The 26,195-nt window shown below is 35.0% G+C and overlaps 2 protein-coding genes across 6 annotated transcripts; one reads left to right on the forward strand and one right to left on the reverse strand.

Annotated features, from left to right (window-relative positions):
• Window positions 1-1,118: 1,118 nt before the first annotated feature.
• Window positions 1,119-4,586, reverse strand: LOC143460837 (alpha-1,3/1,6-mannosyltransferase ALG2-like). Its single transcript, XM_076958480.1, has 8 exons — window positions 4,394-4,586; window positions 4,135-4,324; window positions 3,880-4,043; window positions 2,612-2,824; window positions 2,293-2,415; window positions 2,060-2,208; window positions 1,638-1,741; window positions 1,119-1,526 (listed from the first exon to the last, which is right to left on the reverse strand). The coding sequence occupies exons 1-8, from the start codon at window positions 4,533-4,535 to the stop codon at window positions 1,394-1,396; spliced, it is 1,218 nt and encodes a 405-aa protein (XP_076814595.1). The 5' UTR covers window positions 4,536-4,586; the 3' UTR covers window positions 1,119-1,393.
• Window positions 4,587-6,847: 2,261 nt separating this feature from the next.
• On the forward strand, window positions 6,848-26,116 carry LOC143460901 (dedicator of cytokinesis protein 7-like). Of its 5 annotated transcripts, none has more exons than XM_076958577.1 (45): window positions 6,848-7,031; window positions 7,915-8,020; window positions 8,109-8,234; window positions 8,414-8,505; window positions 8,626-8,773; window positions 9,253-9,375; window positions 9,479-9,699; window positions 9,829-9,958; window positions 10,090-10,185; window positions 10,280-10,371; window positions 10,471-10,601; window positions 10,704-10,855; window positions 10,950-11,114; window positions 11,191-11,327; window positions 11,850-11,993; window positions 12,123-12,264; window positions 12,402-12,553; window positions 12,701-12,799; window positions 12,959-13,140; window positions 13,390-13,606; window positions 13,901-14,013; window positions 14,942-15,117; window positions 15,232-15,414; window positions 15,518-15,631; window positions 15,760-15,929; window positions 16,014-16,115; window positions 16,952-17,078; window positions 17,191-17,388; window positions 17,551-17,721; window positions 17,799-17,943; window positions 18,051-18,194; window positions 18,304-18,494; window positions 18,619-18,771; window positions 19,041-19,199; window positions 19,557-19,733; window positions 20,028-20,144; window positions 20,423-20,566; window positions 20,869-21,000; window positions 22,186-22,206; window positions 23,651-23,785; window positions 23,889-24,055; window positions 24,218-24,370; window positions 24,489-24,639; window positions 24,738-24,844; window positions 24,920-26,116. In XM_076958577.1, the coding sequence occupies exons 1-45, from the start codon at window positions 6,937-6,939 to the stop codon at window positions 25,083-25,085; spliced, it is 6,366 nt and encodes a 2,121-aa protein (XP_076814692.1). In that variant the 5' UTR covers window positions 6,848-6,936; the 3' UTR covers window positions 25,086-26,116. The 5 variants fall into 5 exon arrangements, with proteins under 5 accessions (XP_076814692.1, XP_076814694.1, XP_076814693.1 ...); XM_076958579.1 differs by having other exon boundaries at window positions 23,660-23,785; XM_076958578.1 differs by having other exon boundaries at window positions 7,918-8,020.
• Window positions 26,117-26,195: the final 79 nt, after the last annotated feature.

The raw sequence follows: 26,195 nt of genomic DNA on the forward strand, positions 1-26,195 counted from the left end.
ATTGCAGTCCTGTTGTTTGACCACAAAAGACTCGTTTATTTACAACTGCAACACAGTAAATAAGCCTGAAAAAGCACCTTCTGGAATGGCTGAACCTGCTCTAATACGGTACCTTCTCTAATAAATGATGAGAGCGGTTTTCACGTGGCAAGTTGCTCTACCAAGAAGTGTTCCTGCTCTAACAAGCTGTGAATTTACAAGAAGAAAATCATCGTTCGTTTGGTATCAGCAAAAACTGCTCTAATAAAAGCAATTTGCTCTACAAAGCGAGAGTTACTTTGCAAGATTGATGAAGGTAAATGGGTCGAATGGGAATGGAAAGTATTCAACGATAACGGTGGAGGTATTAGTGCGTGGCAACCTAACTAACGAAGTAGATATAGCCTAGATGAATTTTTGCTGTGGTATTTCAGTATTTCTGAAGTGATATGAAACTTAAGCATGCAGTTTAAAGATCAAGTTTACGATTTAAAACTGAGTTGATTTGCTTCGCTTTTGAATTCCGTGTAATTTTTCAACTACACGATTTTGGTTTGCAAGTGCATGAACTCCACGAAAAGGGCTGGACAATTTGTGTAGTAACTGATCTAACTACCTGATTAGTAGCAAATTTGCCATACATTTTCGCCAATAACCGTTCTAACTAAGACATATCATAATCAATAATTATTAATTCTTTCTGTGGGATACTTACTGACAACTATTCTATGGCTTGTGGTAAACTTGTTTCAGCACATACCCAATAATTACGTATTAGGTGGCACTATTTCACCGTATGTCAGAAATTATCTATCAGTATCTTGTTAGAGCACAGTAACTTAAGCTTATCCCATATTCTTCCTTCTAATCTTACTCGAATTCAATTAAACCAAAATTAACCAAAAGTTCGTTGTTCAGAGAAAATTGGATATCGAAAAGCAGGCAGTCAAACAGTGGTGAGTGTTACAATTCCAGTCATGTTAGGTTTTCATAAGCAAACATCAATCAATTTATGTGTTCTGGAACATTGCATTTCTGTGGCGAGTTCAGTGACTCGAAGATACGGAAGGTTAAAAATGGTTTAAATTAGAAAAATGCCATGCGGCCTCGCTATACCGGACTTGACACGGTTAGCAAACCTTATTATATGAAATGCGCGGTTTATTGCAGGTTACACAAAACATTTTAACAAGCATGAAATTTGTAAACTTGTCCACATATAAACACCTACTACGCGTTTTAAAAGACGGTATATATGTGATTAAGAAAACCTGAATACCGGTAATAGTGCACAGCACAGTTGATCAATACATTTACTGCATATCAGGTCTACCGAATTCGGAAAAGGTGTTTATAAATAAATGCCTTGACGTTAAATGTAGCCTTCGATAAATATGACGGACCACCCTTTGCTTTACGTTAATATGGATTGAATAATACCATTTAATGTGTTTGCGAAATTATCAAAGGAAAAATTTTTTAGCACTCTTTCACGGCCCTTAGCACCCATCTCCTTGGAGAGCATTGGTTTTTGGATAAGGCGCAACCTGAAAACAAAAAAATACTTGAATACCATTAGTTCAGGAAAAGTATATCCATACAGCTACCCTCGAACTCTGTATTAAATTGTACAGATAGAGCCAGGTATGTTTGCTTACATGGCAGAAGAGAAATGTTCAGCATCACCATCACATAAAAATCCCGTTTCATTGTGAACAACGGTTTCACGTGGACCACCGGTGTTAACTGCTATAACCGGTGTCTGAAACAATTAAAATTAAGTTTAAATAAATATTAGGCATAAATAGAGAAACCAGACAGATACATTACATCCAGCTCAGGTGATAGTTAACCACAAATGTTTTCCGGTGTTAACTTATAACACAGTATTGTGTAGTACAGTATTACGTAACACATCATGAATAGTCAGATACAAACAATAGTAGAAAAATGTCTAGACACGAGTTCAAAACATCAACAACAAATTTTGTCTACTGCAATTCATCTCAACAAACAGGAACATTGAGCTATTAGTTATGCAGCATTATGCAAAATCGGCTCGAATAAATCCTGGTCTTACTTGCATATACATAGCTTCAACAGGAACAATTCCAAAGTGTTCATTGTCTGGTGTGTATAGCACTGCTGTAGATGATTTCAACAAAGCCATCTTCTGTGAGCTTTGTATAGAACGACAAAAGGTCACTTTGTCACGTAACTGCATAGATTCTGTTCATACCACAAAAAGTGAGAATATGTTTAAGAACAACAACAATTTTCATAAATGTTTAAGGAAAATTGAGTACATCATACCTACAAGTTTCTGCAGTTCTTTGTAATAATCCACGTTTTCCTTTACCCGTTCGTCATAACCCCCAGCTATAACTAAGTGAATACTCTTCCAGTTTTCATGTGTAACTTCACCTCGTAGGTTATCTGAAAAAGTTGCCGAAGTTTAAATAATCGAACTACTGTATGACCAATACCATTAATTTCTATGGGCAAACTTAAAACATATACAATTGAATTCGCTAAGGTGAAAAGCCTATAGGTAAATAAAAACATGCAAGTCCAGTGAGTGGTTATCTACACTTAAGCATGCAATGTCTCACAACTATATATAGGATTTCACCTAAAGCCCTTATGGCAAGTGCCAAGTTTTTCTTTCTTTCAAATCGATTTATTGACAAAAACATAAATCGACGAGATGATGGTGGAATTTTAGGCTCAAGTAACTTGGCCGGATGCTGCAGAGCTCTGTCAAAATTGGCTGTATTCAGACTAGGATGAAGGACATGGGTCTCCATCTTCTTCAGTGATAGAAACGCAGTTCTAAAGGTTTTCGCTATGCCGAACAAAGTAACCATTGACTTTTTAAGTACATAGTATTTAATGAGTCAGCGTAGCATATTTAAATAAAAGCAGTGGAATTTAATTACTTACTAATACTATATAAAAATGTCTAAATTTTACATTCATACTTGATTCTCAGTTGATATACATGTATGCATCTATACAAAAACACTGACGACGATAATTATATTACTACATTTATAACAATTGTGTTTTTTAACATCAATGAAAGGTGTGACACAAAAATCATGACATATTACGCTGAGACATTTAGATCCCATTTGTGATTGAAACATGGCCCCAGCTGTTGCCTTGTATTTTCTCACAATTTAATGACTTAACATGAAACCAAGGACTGGCAAGAAGATTTTTGAAAAACTCATTAAAACATATGTAGGAATATTTCTATATATAGGAATATACAATATTTTGAAATGTTGCGGATTATTTATGCTGACTCTTAAGGCGTTGTATATCAATTTAGGCTCAGTAAACCTTAGGCTCATTGCAATTTTGACATAAAAGGTATACTTAAAATTGAATTTTAAATATTTTTGCAGGTATAAAGTTTGTAACAAAAGGGAGGCTTGTAGAAAACTAATCACTAATTTTTTTATAATGATGATAATGCCTTTCCTGCTCATAATGTTCAAATCATTCGGGAGGTATCCACCACAATGAGCATTAACGGTTAGCCACAGCTCGTGCATTCCCAGACCTTGCTAATGGTCGCCTGTGAAATTCTTATTTCTGAAGTTAAGGAGTATCATACAATGAAAGCATTTTACCCATGAAAAAGTCTTCTCATAAACTACAATGGAGATGCTCCAGAGTATCCCAGAAAATGCTTTCTCTGGGTAAACACAAGAACAGAGAAAAATGAAAGAAAAGTTTGTAAGTTTTGAAGAGAATTACTACGCAAGGGAAATGTGTAATCATGAATACCTCTCTTAAGAAAAATTGCACGTGACTAGTCTCATTTTTGTGACACACCTTGTGTTGAAAGTTATCCTTAAAAAGCCTTTTTAATTTGCTATTTATAACTACCCGTAAAATGACTATTAACAAGCAAAAGATGAGCCATTCCAGTTGTTTTTTCCTCCAACCAGTCAAGTGGTTTGCGATACAACCATTTCAAAAAAGTTTCACGCTTGGTGAGCAACTTGTCAGGAAAATGGCAGTAAAACACAATTTTTGCTGAAGTACCCAACCTAAAGAAAAACTAACGGTAACAAATTTCACAATATAATTAAACCTAAGAATAGAGAGACAATCACTTAAAAGTTCACAAAATCTAATAACCTTAAAAATGGAACACAAATAGACACTTGGTCACAAAATATCACATCAGGTTTCAGCCTGGATAGAAGGATAAGATAAATGGCAAGATAAACCATTTTTGCATATGCCAGAACTGCATGAAGACTACCAAACACGTTAACTGGAATCCAGTCACCAACTGTTGTCACGGAAAATGAGCCATCTTTAGTTTCTGCATCAAAAGTACGAAATTTTAGATCACATCAACTGAATGATATTAAATAATATTTAGCAATCTCACCTTCAAAACAATGGTTATGGTCATGATGAGCTGTGATAAAGCTAACACGATGGCCTTTCTTTTTTAATGCCAATGCAGCATCAACAACAAGCCGTTCACCTCCACCAATACCTAAATCAGGGTGGATAAAAACAACCTGCATGCCTAGAAAAATTATATCAAGTATACTATTGCACACCCATGTGAAAGCCTATAGCCTATAGAAAGTACAGTAGTTAGGATACAACATAATAATACTTAGTAATTATAAGTGCATGCACTTAAATATTGATCAGTGTAATCAGAACCATGTCTTTTTGGTGATAAAAATCCTATTTATTGTTCATTTACCAATTATACTTGGCATTTCTTCATGACTGTTACTGCATCACTTCAACGAAAAATTACCAATATTCCATGCTACTGTACGTGGCTCTTTGTTGACTTAATTGAAATCTTAGTCAATACTCAATACCTTACACTACACTACTACTGTATTATATACGTTTAAAGTGGGTTTAGTGGCCGTGCTTGTTGTTACCAGAAATTATTACCTTAATTACTTTTCAAAATGTTTTAAGCCTTTTAGGCTATGGTATGATAAATATTTGTCCTCAGAATGAGGAAAAAAGTCTTAACCCAAATCAAAAAAATCCTCATCTCTGGAACCCTGTTACCGAGCTAGCCTTTTCGCAAGTTTCGATTGTCACGCGTATTTATTTATTGATTTGTTTTTATTTTTTAAGTACATTAGTGTTGACAGAATTTCGAACTGTCCACCAAGTCCACTGAACCTGAACAGGAGCAAATGTCATTAATGCCTTGCCCTTGGGCATTATAGTGGTATGGCGCCACTGAATATCGAACACAGAACCTGAGCCACATTTGTTTAGAGGCCAGTGTTGGAAGCACTTTTTCCCAGTGAATGTTTTGATGCATATTTTAATGCAGTATAAACACATTCTTCGTTTGTCGGATGTACTAAACTTCCATCGTTGTAAAACCACTGTAATTCATATGTTACACGTTTTACGTGGGCTTTGCCGCAGTTCCCGTTCGTTGATTATATCTTTGACCGTACAGTACTTCTTGTTTGACCATTCTACAACGAGGTTAGCATTCTACTTTCTCTCCCCACAGTCAATGGCGAAAAATAAACAATACTGGTGCAATACAAAGTTTGGAAAAAAGCAGTGGTGGTCAGTAACTAAGTAGTTTTACTTAACTAAATTTCTTCTATCTTGGCTAAGCTTACTTAAGTTTTGTTCATAGGTACTTCTACTTTTACTTAAGTATAGTTTTTAGGTTAAAATATAGAGTATAGACTGTCACCATTTCACCGGAACACATCGTGCGTTTGAAGCTATTTTCACAGTTCCTTCTTACCTCACCTAAATGTTATTACTTAGTAACCTTAACCTAACCAAAATCTACCTTCTAATCTAAATTTAAATCCTATAAAATTTCAAATAGCTAAAATCAACTTTTTGCATATAACCATTCTCCTATATAACCACCTATCTTTGATAACAGGATGCGTAACCTTCATTCGGTGAAATAGTTACTTTGCAAAGTATGACATACTTGAATAGGTTTAGGCTACCAAATGCTGCAGTAGAAAGTAGTCAGTGTTTTATTTCGAAGATAATTTGCAGTAATTTTCATTTGCAATCACATCTGCACAAAGCATTTGTATACAGTCTACAACTTTTTCTTGTAAAATGCTCTGATGAAGCGCAAAAGTAGGCCTATGTCAGAAACTATTTATCTCCATAAAATTATGCATTTCCTTATACAGTTATATTGCATTTAGCAAGCTCATGGTAATTTGTGCTTTCACAACCTCATACTTTAGATTGATAACTGAGTAACTAACTTGAGAAGTTTAAAATAATCCACTTTCTACCTCATCCTTGAGAGGTTTTGAGCAGCAATACTTCTACTAGTAGTTTGTTTGGTAAATTTGTTTGGGAATAACAATACTCCTATAGACTTCAGTAAATTCTTTAGTTACTTTAAACACCACTGGAAAAAAGGGAGGCAAGGTTTGATGGGAGCTGCTTCACAAAGAGTTGATATTTAGTTTACGTTATGATTTTGTTATTATTGTATTCAGTTATTTAAAATCGGCAAAAGGTCTCGTGATATAGCCTATTTCTAGTTGACAATAAGTGGTAATTTTGCTTTCACTTTGACTTGATTGAACTTTCGGTTCTAGTTCAGAAGTGCACAACTACAGGATACATTTGTACACTACACCCCAGCTATTCAAATTGTGACATTATTTGGTTGTGCACTTCTGCACTAGACCAGAACTTCCTTTTAGGTAATTTATAATTAACTATATGACTAATTGACTTTATGCTTATGTAATGAATGGACTTGACTAAAAAACTCAACTTAGTGTTATTTAATGATATGTTGTTAATAAAAGCGGCCAAGTTATTGTAATGTGGCTTGTTTGTGTTTAGATATGTTTTGGTGAAAAAGGCAGGTACATGCTTAGGAAATGTAAAATGTGTTGTTTGTTTCATTAATAATGGTTGCAAGTTGCTACATCAGTGATGTCGTCGGAAATATCTGATATTTTAAGTGGATTTTCATCAGCAATTGATCTCGGTTCTGAAACAGGTTCTCGTCATGGAAGCATAAAATTACGGTGAATATACATTTGTCCATAAAAAGGTTATGCCAAACAGGGAATATTGTACTTTTCGTGTATTTAAATGATTGCCATCGATAATGGAAAGTATGGCAGTTGCAGGTTACAGACCTTCAACATGCATGCCAAACTCTTTCACAATCATGCCGTTGTACATATAATAAAAAAAAACAAGACAAAGATTTTGTATGATCACACCGGGGTGATTTTAGCACACAATTTCAAAAATTTTGTAAACTTAAAGCATTCTAATTTGAAGTTGTTTACATCCAAAATTATCGTAGGCAGCGTATTAATGTATACATAACTTAACGTAAATACTACACTTTAGATAATCATTTAAAACTAATTAAGTTTTAGACAGAGCTGGTACATAACAACGTATTTCTGTATTTGTTATGTACGCTCTGGAAAGAGTCAAATGTCAAAAGTTTTCTCATCCGTTTCATAGAAAGTAAGGCCTTAAAACAAGTCTTTCAAAAAAAGTTTTGTGTTCTCATCGACACTCAGTTAAACTGGAAAGAACTGGATTTTTGAAATCCTTGCGTAAAAAACTATAGGAATACATATTTTGTTTATTTGTATACTCTCAAAAACAAAAGGTTTATGCAATTTTACTAATAAGTTTACAAAAACAGCGCCTCTAGTGGCTAAAATATAAGTAGCGATATCTCGAAAGCTACTTGATGGATTTCGATGGAATGAAAGCCAGTCTTCATCACATACCTATGGCTCTAACATACTAAAACATAAAAAAAATTCTATGAGGGTGGGTTACAAAATTTAAAAATATTGACTGTATTATAATAGAATGAACCTGTGGTCTTATTACGGCCTTTACTTTCGTATGATCGTTAGCATATTTATATTGATCATTTAGTAGTGGCGTGCATGGTGGGCAGGGAAGAAGGCGAATTCCGTCTCAATTTCTAGATTCTGTCTCTTCACACGCGTCACTCACAGATCAAGGATTCACCTCATCATTGGTATATATCGTATTATAGACTGGTTTGATATAATAGTAGTGTTTTTTTGCCGAACCTTTATTACTAGTGAGCGTTTTTTTGAATTTAGAACCCATGGGATGACATAGTTGCTCCACTAGATCTCGAACAAGAGATTGAAAGTCAATTAGAAGCTGTTGCATCAGAAGATGAGTCTATCAAATACCTTGCGGAATTTCCTTTTGATGATATACAGGTATTGCATGGGTGCTGTTTATTTTTATTTTTTAGAACCTGTTCCGGATCTGTAAAAGCCTTGGGTAAAAGTAACTTGCATTCACAGGTGGTTTGACCTTGTTATGATTGTGTACATTGTTGACAATTGACATGATGGTCATTGTCTCGTTCTCATATTTCTTTAATATGCAAATTTAGTTAGTGGACCAAGAAAGGGAGTATAGGACACTGCACCCAGCTGTTCCTAAGGATGAAGTTGACCTACCTTGCCATATGAAATGTTGCATCAGGTAAGAGTGCAATAGAAATGGATGACATGTGAAATACTAATTATTGTTTTTGCTTATTTTGTGTTTAACTCTGATGTTAGTTTTGGTGTTGTATTAACTTCAACCTTTTGTCCTTCACAGATCATTCACACAAGATTATGCCGTTGTAAAACGAAATTATTCCATGTATGGTGCTGGGAAAACAGGTGTTGAAAAGCCTGCAGATTGGGAAAAAGAACTTCCCAAGCAAGTTTATGAGGGAGATGAGCAAGAAAGCACCCCGGATGAGGTGGAATTGAATTTAAATTAAGGTTTTTTTAAAGAGCAAGTACAATGCTAAAAGAATTGTGTGTAAAAATAAGGTATGTAGCTTACCTAATATATTCACGGACATATGAAGCTACTTGTGTAGTGCAATCTGATATAATCTGCATCAGGAATTAAGCTGGCAATTTTTTTGCTTTAAGAGTTGTAACTAAGTTGCAGACAACAGAATGTACAAGTTAATACTACAATTAAAAATAGATTGTTAAACAATGATGTTTTCACTTAATCACTCCACGACTGTGTCAAAGTTTGTCCTAATATATTCAAAGATTTCTTTAAATGCCAAAAATCTGTCGCCAACCCTGTAATGGTACCTAGTTTTTGTCCATTGCAGTCATTACATATGCATTTGATCGCTTTCTTATTTTGAATTTGTCTTGTAAAATTACTGGAATACTTTTTTACCCAAAATACAGTATTTGTATATTTAATGGTTTTCAGTTGACACCAGAGAACATACCAAGTAATGCAAGATCGAGAGGCAGTTGGGCATCAAGTGTCATTGACTTGAAGACATCACAAGCCGATGCAGTGATTGACTCAATATTGCAATTTGTTCCACAGGTAATTTCCTTGGAAACAATGTGTTATCTTATGGCAGAAATTGTTTCCTTTGTCGTAGATAATTATATAATTTTTTATTTTTTTGCTAATTGTGTCTTTTCAGGATGAAGTTGATGATAGCAACACAAAGCTGCGTGCACAGGGTCGTTACCCCAAGCTCTTCAGTTTGTTTAATCCCAGCCCATATCAAGATGGCACGGAAAATATGGCTCCGATAGCAGGAACTTTTGAAGATAATGAATTTCCCATAGAACAACTTACACTGCCACCTCCGCCAACAGAACACTTTGGTCATCGATTGCTGGTCAAATGCCTCAGTCTCGAGTGAGTAAAGTTTGCAACTGTTCTATATGAAATGGTCAATTGTACTTAAGTGATATACTTTTACTTGTACTCTTTATATTATTTTTTACACGTAAGTGTATAACTGGTATGCTTTGTTATCATCTTTAGACTTGAAATGGAGGTTGAACCGATATATGCCACCATTGCACTGTATGACACTAAACTGAAGAAAAAGATATCAGAAAATTTTCATTTTGATTTAAATTCTGAATCCGTAAGAAAAATGACGAAATCTGAGGTATTATGTGTTTTGTTTATGTTTGTATTGAAATTAGTTTGGTTAGAGAAATTCATTTATTTACAATCATAAAATGATTATTTCTGTTTGTAGCATACGTGTTGGTTGTAATAATGTTTTCATCTATAAAGGGCTCACATTCAAGCATATCAAGTCTTGCCCGAACGGGAATATTTTCGGTTACCTACCCTTCACATGATATATTTATAGTCATTAAATTGGAAAAGGTACAACTTTTTTCAAATATGATGTTGTAGCTGGCTAAACTTGTATGTGTATTGCAATGAGTTGCATGATATATATTCGTCCATTTACTACTAGGTTCTTCAGCAAGGTGATGTTACAGAATGCGCAGAACCATACATGAAAGATGCGACAGAGAAAATGCAAGACAAAGCCAAGCAAAACGCTAAGTAAAAAGCGTTTTTGGGAAAAATTTGCAATTTTATGTTTTGTTACAAAGACCACAAAGTATTTTGAAATGTGTTAAAGCCCTCTCATTTTGTTTACAGGTGGTTTTGTGAAAGGCTCGGTCGTTATAGAATGCCCTTTGCTTGGACGGCTATCCATTTAATGAACATAGTCAACAGTGCAAAGAATCTACGCCCCATGGAGGAAACTACATCTAATGCACAAAATGCTGGTCAGTGTTTATGTACAAATGCTTTTAATTTACTTCACGTTTATTCTTTTTTGTTGAATAAAATTCTATTAAATTCTCATATGTATATTTTTTATGCTTTAGATGAAATAGCAAGAAATGCATCGAGTTCGTCATTAGATTTACAATATAAGAACAACACTTTTGCTCGTCGATGCAGCTTAAGTGAAGCTGAGCTGAACATGCTATCATCATTTAAGCCAGTCACGCTCACAGTATCAAGCTTTTTCAAGCAGGTCAATACAGACTGTCGTGTGATGTTAGCCATATATTTCATTCTACTGTGAGGTGTTTGTGCAACAATGCCAATGATTGTGGAATATTTTGCAGGAGAGTGAAAGACTAAAAGATGAGGATTTGTTCAAATTTCTCATGGATCTTAAGAGGCCAAGCAACATTTTGAAACGTCTGAAATGCATTCCCGGTAAAATGAAAATAGATGTGTCACCATGTCCCTCAAATTTCCCATATTGCATCACCCCAGACCTTCACAAGGTATTTATCGTTTCATTGACAACCAGTAGCCATTATTGTAAATGTCTTCTGAAAACCTTTGAAATTTTGTGTCAAGGTCAAACCCTATCCTGACCAAAGAGGCAGACCTGCACGAGAAGTAAAGGAATTTCCTTCTCATGATGTCAAGATTCCCAATGTAACCTACCACAACTTACTTTACATCTATCCGCAAACTATCAATCTCACCAACAGGTTACTGCCTATGTATGGTGACATACTAAGTATGCTGTTACTGTATACAGCAATGCGTATTCTACATGTTCTACAAGAGCTGTCATTATATGTCAGGTCTAATCATTTTATTTTATAAACGTAATGACATCCTGCCTCCTGCATTTCTCCACATTGGTTTTATGCAATAATATTTGTGTTCACTGTTCATAGGAGTATAAAAACACAGGCCACACAGGTATTTATTAAAAATGTTTATATAAGAAAGCTTTCAAACATTCTTGAATTCAGTATTATACCTAATGAATTACTTTTTAGTCTTTGCTATGTAGTGGCTAGGACATAACCCAACTTTCCTTATGGCAGAATTTGGTAAAGAGTTCTTTTGATTGGCAAAATGCTTAATATGCTGCATAATAACAAGGACTATTAATTTTATTAGCTTTGGATTACTCGTTTTTTTAATGAGTGGCTTGAAATTCAAGTTACTGGACTTGCACTGTACATGAAAAATAATACACTCGATTATATTATGCTTTACAGACCTGGCCACTCTCGAAATATCACTGTCAAGGTTCAACTTTTAGAATCAGAAGATCCAGCCAGTGCCCTTCTTGCCATATACGGGAAGTCAAATGCACCAGAGTTTTTGTCTGAGGCATATACCGCTGTTACTTATCACAACAAGTATGCAGTCTTACTCTTTAACTGATTCAACTTGTGTTATTTAGTTACAGAAATGTCATGAATTGGCCACATTGCAGGATGGACTTGCGTGAATATATTTAATGAGAATTTTCCTATTTCGATGTCCAGGAGTCCGGATTTCTATGAGGAAGTTAAGGTTCAGCTTCCTGCAAAGCTCACATCCAGGCATCATCTTCTGTTTTCATTTTTTCACATCAGCTGTCAGAAGAAACAAGATATCACACCAATTGAAACTCCAGTTGGATATACTGTAGGCTATGCTTAATATTTTGTTTGAATTTCAGACAAGAATAGTATATTGTTGGTGAACTGTTACTTTAGTACACCAACAAGGATATGCAGTAATTTGCGCTTTAACTTGGCTCTAAAACTGATTGTTAAATTTAGTGGGTGCCACTTCTGCAAAATGGCCGCCTAAATGTTGGTGATATGTCACTGCCTGTTGCAGCAGAAAAACTTCCTTCGCATTATTCCTTGCACACAACAGAATTTCAGTTGGCTGGTGTTAAGTGGATTGATGGGCGTCGTCCTGTATTTAAGTATGGCATTTTGCCTCTGATTGCGATATCGGATATACCAAACATGTGGTTCATTGCGTATTTTGTAATTTGAATATTCTTTCTCGTGAACGTATCTACTAAGTTGTTGGGTATACTTCCTTGTGATATATTTTCCTTTGTGTGCAGTGTGTCCATTCATACTGTTTCAAGCATTCATATGCTTGATCGGCCACTTGAAAAATTCTTCAATCTTTTGGATTTATTAGAACAACACACTATTAATGGGTAATAACATTGTCTTGTGAGCCTTTATTAAACGTACTATACAATTATACATACATATTTCACTTGTCTATAGTTGATGTGATTACCTTACAGTTATCTTAGGGTGTTATCTTTGTATACTATTTGTGGCATTTGTGCCATTAATCTTTTGTTTTTTAGGGTGATCAATATGAAATTACCAGATGGCAGTGTGGTGAATGACTTGGAAGAAAGTCTTCGGAAATCGATGATTCTTCTTGCCAAAGATGGTAGCATGAAAGCATTAGTTAAATCTCTTTACGTGATTCTTTCCAAGCTTGTTTCAATGCTCATTCATCCGCCAGTTATTGGTGGCCAAGCAGGTATGAAAAGATGTTTGCATTGGATAACTTTATACAGGAAATGAGTCATTGATGGTAAAAAGTGTTTGCGTACTGGGCATTAGAATTGTGTTGCAAAGTATTTCACTAGTTTTACCCTAGCAGCTAACATTCTATTTCCTTTAAACGTAATTGTTTTGACTTTTGAGCTACAATATCTGTTAGCACATTAGTTAGCGTAGGTGTCAAAGTTTACACACATCTGAGTTGTGATCCTTCGTTTCTCTGCAGTAAACATGGGACAATATTGCTTTGAAGCCATTGCATTTATTGCATTTCGGCTTCACCAGGACAGAGATTTTCACACCGATTCTCATCAACGCAACACTCACCTTGCCACTTTCTCTTGTCACTTGTTTTCTATTGCATTACATGACTCCAATGTAAACAATAACATTGATAACGCTGTTGGAGTACAGAAGGGTTCACATTTTGCTACCATGACTAGGTATGAATTTTGTTTTATTTGAATGCTATGGCATACTGCTAGTGATAAATTTTTAATTTTATTTATTGTGCGGTATTTATGTGCGATTTTCATCTTTTTGACTGCAAAAGATGTCATAGAAATGACTAGTTTGGTTTGGATAGTGTATGAAGTTTAACAGAAAAAACAGTTGTAAACAGTGAACCAACTGTATTATAACAAAGATTGGGGTGTATTATAAGAAAGTGCCTGTATGCATGATGTTCAAACTTCTGAATTTTCAAGTGCTAATTGCTAATCTCACAAAATGTACAGGTCAGATAAGCGAACAAGGCCATCTGTGAGTAAGGCCACTTTTCAAATCAGCAGCAGCAACCCAGATTTATCTGCGGTCATCTCACCTGATGAAGCTTTTGCAACAGATGAAGGTGAGAGCCAGCATTACATAGTCTTTAATTTAAACAGATTTTCGGGCAGAAAAACATAACCAACATACAGTATATGAGCAAATTTATTTTTCATTGGTATTGGTCTATGGGGCAATACCATGTAATAATAATGTATTGCATAAAAAATGACATAAAATTTAGTTTTTCTCTTGCTAATTGTTATCAGGATGATGGTACATTTACATATTTCAACACTTTGTTTTTCTGTATGGTTTGTTGAAATCAGTGGCTGAAAAATTGCTCTTGCATCCACACGCAATTGTGTCCATATTCTATTGCACTCAGAGAAATTAAATGCAGGTTCCTTCGAAAAAACATTAGAGTCAAAACAAAAGAAAAATTATGCAGACGTTTTGTCAAATTAGCAGCTTGTTCCTTAGTAGAGAAATTAGCGTAATATCTTCAACCAGTTGTGCATTTCTTAAGTTTTTGTAGTACTTTAAGGATTGTATTATGTTGAAGTTATTTGTTTTGTGTATAGTGTTTTCGTTTTTGCGTTTGTTTTGCTTTTTTCCTGGCAAGCTTAACCTTGACGAAAACAAATTTTTAAGGACGTTGAATCAGTGACCTAAAATTTACTGGCTTTTTAATATTTTTAAGGACTTTGTGTTGGTGACCTAAAATTTACCGGCTTTTTTGCTAAACAGGTTCACATGTTTTAACATTGATACACTATACAGTAATTTACAGGACAGGATGTGGTTTCCTCGCTTTATAAAGATGGCCCGCTTTACTAATGCTACAATGCTGGGGTCATCTACCAGTAATAATGTAGCAGTGACCATTTATTTAGGAAGTTGCATGTGAGCATAACTCCCTTATGAACGTAATGTCGTGGGAATCACAAAAGCATGCAATCAGGCTGTTGTATCTGAAGCACAATTAAGATACATGTTTGGTTTTTTAGACATGACTGTAAATTCTTCTGACCGGAGCTTCATTCGTCACTCTGCAACTCGTTCATCTCTGATGGAGCAAGCAGTGCGACACTCATCAGACTCCACAGGAGTGAGATCGGTTTCATACAAAATTTTTCACGAGGAAGTTGTCTTGCTCTTTGTGGTTTCTTCTGGAAATGTCAAGGTTTTTCATCATCCCACATTTTTTACCTAATGATTTGAATTTATTTTAAATGGTCAGGTAAAATTTTATTCTTATGTGCATATTTTCAAATTAAACGAACGATTATTTCTGCAGGAGATGGCGTTGTCAACTTCCTGGTTTCTGTTTGAACTCATTTCGAAGAGCATGCTCCAGCATCTTCAACAAACAGGATTGATAAGTGCTCCTCGACCTCAGAGATTTCCTTCGCAATATTTGGATGATTTAACCAGACTTGTCAAGCTCATTTCTATGGAAGTTGCAAATCGACATAACAGGGTAGATATTAGCTTGTTTATTGATAATTTACTGTGAAATCCTGGAAAATAATTTCAAAATAAAAAGTTGGCATACTTGAAACATTTAAAAATATTTGTGACAGGATTATGACTTTGCTGAACGTCTCAACTGTAACCTTGGGTTTTTCTTCAATGACCTTATTTCCATTATGGACCGGGGATTTGTGTTTCAGTTGTTGCAAATTTATTGTCAGCAGGTTGGTTTTACTTGCTGAAGATTTTCTTTCATGACACCACAATACCTTACTAGATCGGATCACTTGTCAGCATACCATATCTTTATGCATTGATATCTAACTATTCGATTTTTATTTGGAATTTTTAGCTGAATGACAAAATGTCATCATTACTAACCACCTCCCCATCTGCTCTACTTACTCTACGAACAGCAGTTCTTCGCATTGTTTGCAGCCACGAGCATTATGTCACTCTCAATTTGCCGTTTGCAAAACCTCTGCCTTCATCCCCTACTCCCAGTGTCAGCTCTACCACATCGTAAGTAGTTTCTCATGAGTTTGATGTAGTTGATACATTGAAAGTATTTTGTGAACTTAAATTGTTTGTTTTTAACTTACAAAGATTTGTCTCAGTTGTGTTGGCAAGTGTGCCCAGTCAATATAATCTTAATGATCGCTTTATGAGACAACATTATCTCACTGGATTACTGATTTCTGACTTGAGGTTTGCAAACTTTTACTCTCATTAAACATAGTTTTACTGCCTTTAATTTAAAATGTTATTGTTTTATGCATAACTTTTTTGCAATTATTATGTCTCTGTAGTTAAGCGGCCTGCTAACTTTTACATAACCTTCTGTAATAGACTGTTTGATAACCATAGGGTTGCGATTAAGTCTGCTAGCGCGGGAATAATTTTTTTACTCACGTACAAGTTAACCTGTTTTAGATAAACTTTTGTTTTTCCACAATACATGGTAATGTGAAATACAGTTACTACGCATCATTGAAAGTTGGCAGTTATTTAACAGATGAATCCTTAATGCTGCAAGGATTTTTGTCAAATGTAGTTTATCAATAGGATCTAAAACACTTTTCCAAACAATAATTTCCATGAGTGACATTATCCCTAAAATTAACAAATCATCAAGAATCCTGAATTTATGCAATGCTTATGTAAGTTAATGTGTTTCTTCAGCTATGGGCCTTTGTATCTTGTAAGTTTGCAATTTCAGTGTCTTATGGTAAGTGTCTATTTCTGTGTCTATTTTGATACCGGATACTTATATTTGCTTTGACCAAATTGCGTTTTACATTATCATGCTTTGAGAAAAAACGAAAGGATGTCAAAATCGTGTCAGGCCATATCCCATATATGAATAAAGAAATGTTTCCTGCATTAGGGCACTAACTAAGCACATTAAGTGCATTTGTTGCAACTTTATTTGCAACCTAATGGAATGATTGGTATGTGAAGACAACTTAAACATTCGTCAAATGTTTGGAATACTTTTTGATATAAATTTGACAAAATCAACTCTAAAAGGTTTTGCAATGTAGGTTATGCTTTGACTTGGCGGATCAAGGTCAGCCATCAATGGATAAAGTCATATTATATTCCCTGACCACCATAAGAAATCTTATGGCAAGCCATGACTCTGATTCTAGAATTAACAAAAACCCAGAGGTATGTGTTTTTTGGCACTTACAAGCCAGCTCAGCTTTTGTTCAGTACTGTAAACAGTAGTGGTACTATTCTGTAGAAACAAAACTTTACGCAGAGACATTGTTTTGCTCAGATCAAAAAGACTGTTTCTTCACTGTACTTGCCTCTGCTTTCTCTTACTATTCGAGCCTTGCCCTTTGCTCATACATTTTCTGAACTTGAGAAGTCTTCCACACTCCCTGTCACTGAAGATGGAATGATCAATTCTCAACTTGCTTCTGCTATAGCCGGTCCTGTTCAAAATGCCAACATGGCTAATGGTCAAAGCTTTGTAAGTACAGACAAATGATTAGCTGCAAATGTACTGTTACTTTTTTGTGTGAACGCTGCAACATGCTTTTGTTATTTTATAACCACACACAGGTACCGCAAGTACATGACTCAGTGGATAATAAAACATGTTGTATCCCGCTGACAGCTTTTTTGTTTTCAGGAAATGGGAGTTGAATCTACAAGAAATCTTCTCATTTGTTTTTTGTGGCTTTTGAAAAATACCGAATGCAGCATGTTGAAGGCGTGGTGGATTGCTGCCCCACCTAGTCAAATGATTTTCATGCTGGATCTTCTATATATCACAACTTCCTGCTTTGAATTTGGCTCAAAAGTAAAAACAGAGTTCATTTTTTTTAATAATAAATTTGACATAATCATCATGTTTTCTTCATCTATTTATCAAATCAGCCCGAAGCCAGCTTGCAACGTAACGAGCAAATCCGTACATCCCTGAATCGAGGTCACCGTGCCAAGGATAACAAAAGCAGACTTCAGGACGCAATCCTTGGAGAATCGTCCGCACGACGTGAAATGCTAATGAGGAGAAGGGGAGGTTTGTGGTGATGAAAACATTGTAGATTTCTTCGTGATACTTACAGCCAAATCATTCTTGTATTTTTATTCTAAAGATTATGGCAACAAATTGATGCGTTTCTTTAGAAAAATCAGCAACAATTGGCGGTGCTGGAGCAAAGGAAGTCTTACGATGGAGAAAAGACAAAACAGAATGGAAACAGGTGAAGCATGGTGAACGACTAAGGCAGCTTGCTGAAGACTCTGCGACTGCTAGAAATATGTCAGCAGGTAAATTCAATATTTTGTAGCATAAAAGAATAATATTGAGATGAAAAATTGACTAAATTTTGAGAATTTGTTATTGTTTGTTACACACCTTGTTTATTCTGTCAAACAGAGGTCTCCATGATTGTACTGGACACATTGGAGCTGATTATAGAAACTGCAACAGAAATGGGAGAAGTTGGAAACAGCATATCTCAAATTATATCCTGTTCTTTAAGAGTATTGCTCCACATCTTCTCCAAGCGACAGTCTGTGTCTGTTCTCGAACATTCCTTTGCTGTCCAGCGCTCCATAGTGGCGAAAGTATGTTACTTTTCTACGACAGATGTAATCAATATTGTTTTGCCGTTGTTGTCAAAATTACTTTTTGTGTGATTTTTGGCCCAGCAACATCATAGTGAAATCTGTTGGTTATTCTTTTCCGCAGTTTCCGGAATTACTTTTTGAAGAGGAAACTGAGCAATGTGCTGATTTATCTCTTCGTCTTCTTGAGAAATGCACAAGCAATATTGCTGAAATAAGGCGGCAAGCATCAGCATCACTCTACCTTCTCATGAGACATAACTTCTCCATTGGAAATGTGAGTAACATATTCATTACTTGTGTATTGGATTTATGTTTAGATATCCACGCATGCTTAGTTTGTTCAACTCAAATACCTAAACATTGCATCTAAATATAATATTGTTTTTCATCAGGCTTATATACTGCAGTTCAATATTTTTCTGGTATAATACAAGATTATTAATTTCAATATTTCAGTAACCTTTGCAAAATTGCATCTAGATGTTGGCTATTCTGTGTATGTTATTGTGACTAGACTTTTTGACAATTTTTACCATTTCAAAGAACTTTGCTCGTGTGAAAATGCAAGTGACTATGTCTATGTCTTCGCTGGTTGGAGTGTCACATGATTTTGATGAAGAGTTTTTGAGACGGTCACTGAAAACAATTCTTTCTTATGCTGAAATTGACTCTGAATTAGAAGGAACATCATTTCCAGAACAGGTTTGTGATTTGGTTATGACATACTTTAGTAAAAATACCTTTCCATCATGTTATTGAATATTGTAATATTCCGTCGCACATTCAAGCACATGCATATTGTTTCTGTATCAACTACACTTTAACATGTGGTTGCTATGTTAGTACATTTTTTGGATCTTCGCATTCATTCTGGTCAAATTCTGTGGGTTTTAGCACAGTTTTTCTGGTATGAGTGCTGCTGGATTTTGTTTAGGTTTGTGAATTTAACGAAAACAATATCGTTCTTTATAGGAAGAAGTCGCAATGGTCTCACAATATTAATAAAACAAACCTGGTATGCAAAAGTATTTACTTATTACCTTACATATTTTCGTTTAGGTTCGTGACCTTGTTTTCAACTTGCATATGATCCTCTCTGACACAGTGAAGATGAAAGAGCATCAGGAAGATCCAGAGATGCTTATCGACCTGATGTACAGGATTGCAAAGGGATACCAAACCTCTCCTGATTTGAGGCTTACATGGTTACAGAATATGGCCAGGCAGCATTCGGAGGTAAATTTTCTTCAAACATCTTTCTGTATGACTATGACAACTCGTTATGAGTTGAGCACAAAATGGCCATCAGTAAAAATTCTTCTCTAAAATGCCAACTGTGTAGTGTATATGCATTATATTCTTGTAGATACTCGATTTGTGTCTTTCTTGACTTCATTTTTCAAGTGTTTTGTTAAACATTTGATAACTTTCGACCGTATTTGGTGGTAGATGGAAGAATTGTTTTATTTAGTTGTTTATGTCGCATTTCACCAATATTGTTCATACGATGATACAAAATGTCTTTGATAGAGAAAGCATCAAGCAGAGGCGGGTATGTGTCTACTTCACTGTGCTGGTCTAGTTGCTGAATACCTCTCCATGATTGAGCATTCTGACCACCTGCCAATTGGATGTGTTGTTCTCCAGGTACCTTGTCTTAAAGCCTTTTGCTTTGACGTTTTAGCATTGGCGTTTTTCTACGAACACACTATCTTTATTATAGTACAGTATTATCTGTTTATGTTGAGCTTACTATAATCTGTTCATGGTGTTGTGTGGATGAGATTCTTATGGGGACGAGATTCCTTTCTATGTAAAGAGCGCACATGTTTGAAGGACAGAAGGCCCTTGAGCATTTACGAAATAAATCTAGTTGTAAGCAGTCTTGTTGCGTGACGCGACAAATATTACACTTGATTTTGTAGGACATTAGCATCAACATACTTGAAGAAAGTGCAGTCTCTGATGACATCGTTTCACCTAACACTGATGCAGTTTGTACAGAGAAGTATTTTTCAACAGCCGGCTTAACAGCCATATTGGAACAGGCTGTCCAAACTTTTAGTATAGTAAGCGCTTTTTGATATTTATAATCAAAATAGTAAAGCTAATTAATACATTGTTGATTTAATTTTTTTGCTGCTGTTATTTTTATACAAATCTCGGTAATGCCAAAGAAAAACTTTGGGTAAATAATTGATTAATTTATCATCATGTCATTGGTTGGTTGGTTGGTTGGTTGATATGAAACATGTTGTTGATTCTGTAAAATACTTCAATTGCCATTGAATCATCTACAATAAACGACATAAGAATAATAGAATATACTATGATCTTTGACGACTAATAGAATTTATACTATCCTTGTCAGGCTGGCTTACATGAAGTGGTTGACATGATATACAAAGTACTTGTTCCCATTTACCATCACAACAGAGATTACAAGAAGCTGGCAAATATTCATGGAAAACTACAGGAATGTTTTACCAAGATTAGTAGCCAGGTTTGTGACAAAACTCTATACAGTGAATTTTGTTTAGTAAAGCAGTGGAAACTACTTGAATGTAAAATACTTTGAAAAAGTGTTTTTCGGATACTTTTTGATAAAGTTGTTCTCAAAACGCATGTTGTGATGGACATGTATTTTGTAAAGTTTTGGGAAACTTTAGTTGATCCTACATTGCATGAAGTCTGCACCAATGTCATTCACTATGTTAGACTTGGTCATTTCACCAAAACAAAACTTGGCTTTCAATGTGTGAATGTCTGTTGAGTTTAGCAGTGGTCTGCATGATTTTATGTGATGCTTTTTTTCACAAAATATTTATTTTTGTGTTACCGCGTCAAAGAAAAATTAGTATTTTTCATGTTTGACTACTGGTCTTTAACACACGCACACACAACCTCCTATTTATTATTGCACTGTTGTTTGTTTATTACCTTTGCAATAAACAGAGGTGAGCAGCTGTTTCTGCCAGAGTAACTCATGGTAAGTTGATAACCAGCGCTTTTCACATTTTATTAAAGAGATTCACTTGCGCCAGCCTTGCACTTTTCGTGTACATCTGACACACCATAAAAATAATTGACTAACACACTGTTAAGTTGTAGTCTAACACATCAAACTCTGACTTACTGCAAACGGGATAACGGCTCATACGTTTGAAATATTTAAATTTCAAAAGAAACGATGATTAGGGCTTTTATTATGTTTTGTGATCTTCGTCATTAGACAAAAATAAGTTTCCTGTCAATAAATTTTCTTGAAAGTTGTCTGCTTTAATTGCGTAAAGAAGGCATCAAAAATATGTTTTTATTATTACCGCTACCATGTAATGGTACCGACCAAACACGCAGCAAAAGGTATTTGGCACAGATATTCGGTTCTTTTTAGAAAAAAACGAGACTTTTTTGGAATGCTGCCTTACTGCCCTCCTCAAGAAATGAAATCTTTTATAATTTAGTTATATGACATAATGTGCTTATTGTCTTCGTAAAAGTTAATATAATATATAAATTCAGAAAATAACATTCATGAAAGTCAAGTTTCACAGTACCGTAGTTCCTTATTGAAGCTTAGCGAAATATTATAAATAATAAAAATAAACCAACAAATCATGATCATTTTTGTCATTATTTTAGACATCTTTTTGTTTATTATATTTCTTTTCTCAAATTCACTTTGCAGAGTTCATTTGGTGGCTGGGAGGTACGTGTAATTGTTACTGTTTTGTTTTTATCTCGTTCAATCTTTACAAATCATAGCATTGTTGTTATTTATTTACTGTATTCTACTTCACATAGATGAGTTGTTTTAATTTAGCTGTAGTGGAAGAACATATTAGTCTTGACACACTTGAATACATGATGATATCATAAGCCTGTTGTTTTTTAAATGAATTATGGTAGCGCTGTTTGTGTGAAATAACACATTTCAGCTGTAAACCGTATAAATTCCACCTGAAAGAATTTACAATCACGATTACTTGAGCATTGGTTTTGTTCATCAGTAGTTTGTTTGCATGATTTTTAATTTATTTTTGCATAATCATTTCTGCAATCCTGCACATCACATTCTATTTGGTAAGTGGGTTTCCTTATTAATTTAGCTATATGTGGTATGTAATTTATAGGTAATCTTTTAAATTTATTCTATTTTTATGTTGCATCCCGTACAATTGTGCACAGGCTATTTCACTGAAAGCGTTTTTGTATAAACAAAGAAGTGTAGTGTTGTAGTATGGATGACGAATCAGATGAGGTTAATTAACTATTAGGTTACATACTAATGTCAAAGTCTTCTAGACCAAGTACGTAGCACGAGTTTGTATTCGGCATCTTATAAAATGCACTCTGTATCAAACAGAACATAAAAACTAATATCTTGTGTGTGAATGTGATGCTTCCAACAGTATAGTGATATTCCATGCAATTTTGGATACAGCTAAGATGCTTTACTTCGTTATGGTTTTTCTGCTATTTCATGTACTTTATTGCTGAGCTGTGAGAAAGTGTAACTGCATTATCATGTTTTTGTACTTTAAAAGATTTATGTATGTTTCATTACAAAACTTTTTTCTTGAGTACACTCTGCTTAGGCTATTTGAAACAGGGTGCATCTTATATACAGTCAATGGTATGTAGGCATACTATATACCAAACAGGCAAACGATGACAAACGGATTTATATTTCTATTTCTATTCTAGTTTGTATTTAAACACATTTGTGTTACAAAATTTAGGACTGTAAGCCATAACATCTTTGTCATTACTTTATGTGTTTACGAGTATGAAAAGATGTCACTTTCTGCGCGTTACTAATATTCTTCAAAACAATCTTTGACCCCATATATTATATCATGCAATAAAACATTGCCAGCAATAGATTTAAATTTTATATCTGCTTCAATTTTAATGACTAGAAGTTTGTTGTATGTTACTATTTGAATGACTTTGCTTCAAACTGCACTCTGTTTTATTTCCAAATTTTTATTTTTCCATTGTAAATTAGTGTTAAGTGCACTTTAAAATAACACCAAGTGAAGTATTCTTTTTATTTCCGGCAACACTGCATGTTGGCAGCAAGATCTAGTCATGTAGCGATTCTGTGCATAATATCGAGTAAATGCATAACTTAGTGTTGAAATTGGTAGGTCGGGAAGAGGATGTTCGGCACTTACTTCCGCGTTGGCTTTTATGGCCCCAAATTTGGTGATTTAAATGGAGAGGAGTTTATTTACAAGGAACCTGCCATTACGAAACTACCAGAAATTTCACACCGATTAGAAGTAGGCCTATTTTTAGTACATGACATCAATGAGCTGTGTAATAGTTTGCGCAATGGAAATATATGTAACTTAGCTTGACATGTAACCGTTGTGTTTTCTTCAGGCATTCTACAAACAATGTTTTGGTGAAGAATATGTCGAAATGATAAAAGATTCGAACACAATTGACCTGGATTCACTCGACCCCAATAAAGCATTTATCCAGATCACCTACGTGGAACCTTATTTTTATGATTATGAAAACGAGTCAAAGACATCTTATTTTGACAGGTTTTGCTTGTCACTTTACGTAGTGGCTTCCTTTTATGAATTTACACAGATAAAGAAATATTGTTGTGTAAGAATAATATAATATAAATGTTTGTTTAGTCTATTTTGTTAGTAGCTGACGTATATATTGTGTTAATTTAACTTGGATAATATGCAACACAGAAACTACAACATTGATAAGTTCGTTTATGCCACTCCATTCACAAAAGATGGTAAGAGCCACGGAGAAATGAAGGAACAATTCAAACGGAAAACTTACCTGCAGGTTTCTCACACCTTTCCCTACGTCAAGACACGTATAAGTGTAATAAAAAGGTACGTTTTCATTTTTGACAGTAAAAACTTTACAGCAAATTTACGTTCATTTTGAGTAGTTCCATCTTCAATGTAGTCGTAAACAGGCCACTTAATATCGACATCAAACACTTTCTAGATGGGAAAAGGTCCTTAGTCCATTGGAGTCAGCCTGTGAAGATGTCAAGAAGAAGACAGGTGATCTTCTGAAAGCAGTCCGCTTGGAACCTGCAGATGTGAGGATGCTTCAAGTCAATTTGCAGGGAGCCGTTCTGACCGCGGTCAACCAGGTATGGGAGGATATTACTCGATGTCTGTGATCATTATGTCATTTAACCTAAACCTAATTTCATTCATGTTTTTAAGATTCATTTATATGTTGTTACAGGGGCCCATGGAAGTGGCAAACACTTTTCTTGCCGAAGTTCCCGATAATTCAAAACAGTGGATCCCGTACAATGACCTCAGATTGTCATTTAAGCGATTCATTTACGCGTAAGCGTTGCAACCATTAACCAAATGCAATTACACAACATTAGCATACAGTTAACAGTTTTAATTTTTTTGTAGTTGCTCACTTGCTCTGAAGAAGAACAAAACGTTAATAAGTGCAGATCAAAAGGAATACCAACGCGAAATGGAGAGAAATTACAACCGAATGTGTGAGCGACTTAAACCAATGATCAATAATCGTCGCGTGGTTACTCAAATTCAGTCGTTTAGACACGACATTTAGCGTCTTCGTTTGCATCATAATAAGTAATCGTGTCTTCTATGTTTCTGCTGCTGTTACGGAAGATGTTATTACACGCATTTGACGCCTTTGCAGAGTATGCTTGCTTTACTGCATTGTTAAGTATCCTAGAAATCAGTATAATTTGATTTATGTTTTTGTAAAGACCGGTAACGGTAAAACATCGCGATAATTTGTGTTTTATTTTGCTGTTTTGATTCTTCCTGTGTAACTTGCTGCAAACTGTGGATACGTGCACTTTACAAGCACTGCCCATCTGCTTCCATTGATATAGAGCAATCTTAGGAAATTATTTTGCAATGTTAACGTCGTCTAATCAACCAGTGTAATCATGATTGTATCGCCTACTGCTCATTATCTAAATCAGCGCCTTTGAGTGAAGTGATCTGTACATAATGTTGTTTATTAACCTAGACCGTTTATTGTTAAGTTAACGCTTCTTAGCTACCTTATACTCTTCATTAGTTCGATATATTCTGGTGTAAATAGGTAACCCTTTGCACACATTCCTGTTGAAATTAAAGTATCTTGGAAAATTAATCTTTCCAACTATTTTGTTCCCACTTTGTTCTATTTCGCTTTCTACACAAAAAAACTTCGCTCAATGAGCTGCCTTGCGTGTCTGCCGGGTGAACAACCTCACCTTACTTCTATGCACTTCGCGTCGCTACTTCATTTTTTCTTCAACTCTAGTATTGGTTTGGCTCGTACCAAGCTGGTATTTAGTCTATGATCATATCACTGACTCTGCTTCTTGTTTTACTTTGTTTGAAATAACCAACAAAAATAGATTTTGATGGCTCTCGCCATTGCAACGTACTGCGGTAACCAATAGGAAGCTTTTTTACTCTAGAGATTACATGTTATTTGAGTATTTTATTCGTGATTTTTCGATTAATCAGACATGCCTGCTATACTGATATAACTACTCATTAATATTGGCCGCGTTACTTTTGTTGTTGTAATGTCAATTTTGAACATTGCTTTTTTCAATACTTATGTATACGGAAATATTCTTGGTGTGATGATGTGGCATTTCATGTCCAGAAAGTTAACGGATAAATCTGAACCCCTTTTTGTCTAGGTACCTTG

The sequence above is a fragment of the Clavelina lepadiformis genome, chromosome 5 (assembly GCF_947623445.1).
Source record: "Clavelina lepadiformis chromosome 5, kaClaLepa1.1, whole genome shotgun sequence".
NCBI lineage: Eukaryota > Metazoa > Chordata > Ascidiacea > Aplousobranchia > Clavelinidae > Clavelina > Clavelina lepadiformis.

Bases quoted from the DNA above. Each gene is read 5' to 3' on its own strand.
- LOC143460837 (XM_076958480.1), bottom strand. From the start codon at position 4,535: ATGCAGGTTGTTTTTATCCACCCTGATTTAGGTATTGGTGGAGGTGAA. The intron at 4,044-4,134 runs GTTATTAGATTT...GTTTTTCTTTAG, and splicing joins ATTTGTGTTCCATTTTTAAG to GTTGGGTACTTCAGCAAAAA. The intron at 2,825-3,879 runs GTAGTTATAAAT...TGTTCGGCATAG, and splicing joins TGTTAATAGTCATTTTACGG to CGAAAACCTTTAGAACTGCG.
- LOC143460901 (XM_076958577.1), top strand. From the start codon at position 6,937: ATGTCGTCGGAAATATCTGATATTTTAAGTGGATTTTCATCAGCAATT. The intron at 12,265-12,401 runs GTAGGCTATGCT...TGTTAAATTTAG, and splicing joins AAACTCCAGTTGGATATACT to TGGGTGCCACTTCTGCAAAA. The intron at 22,207-23,650 runs GTACGTGTAATT...TGAAATTGGTAG, and splicing joins GTTCATTTGGTGGCTGGGAG to GTCGGGAAGAGGATGTTCGG.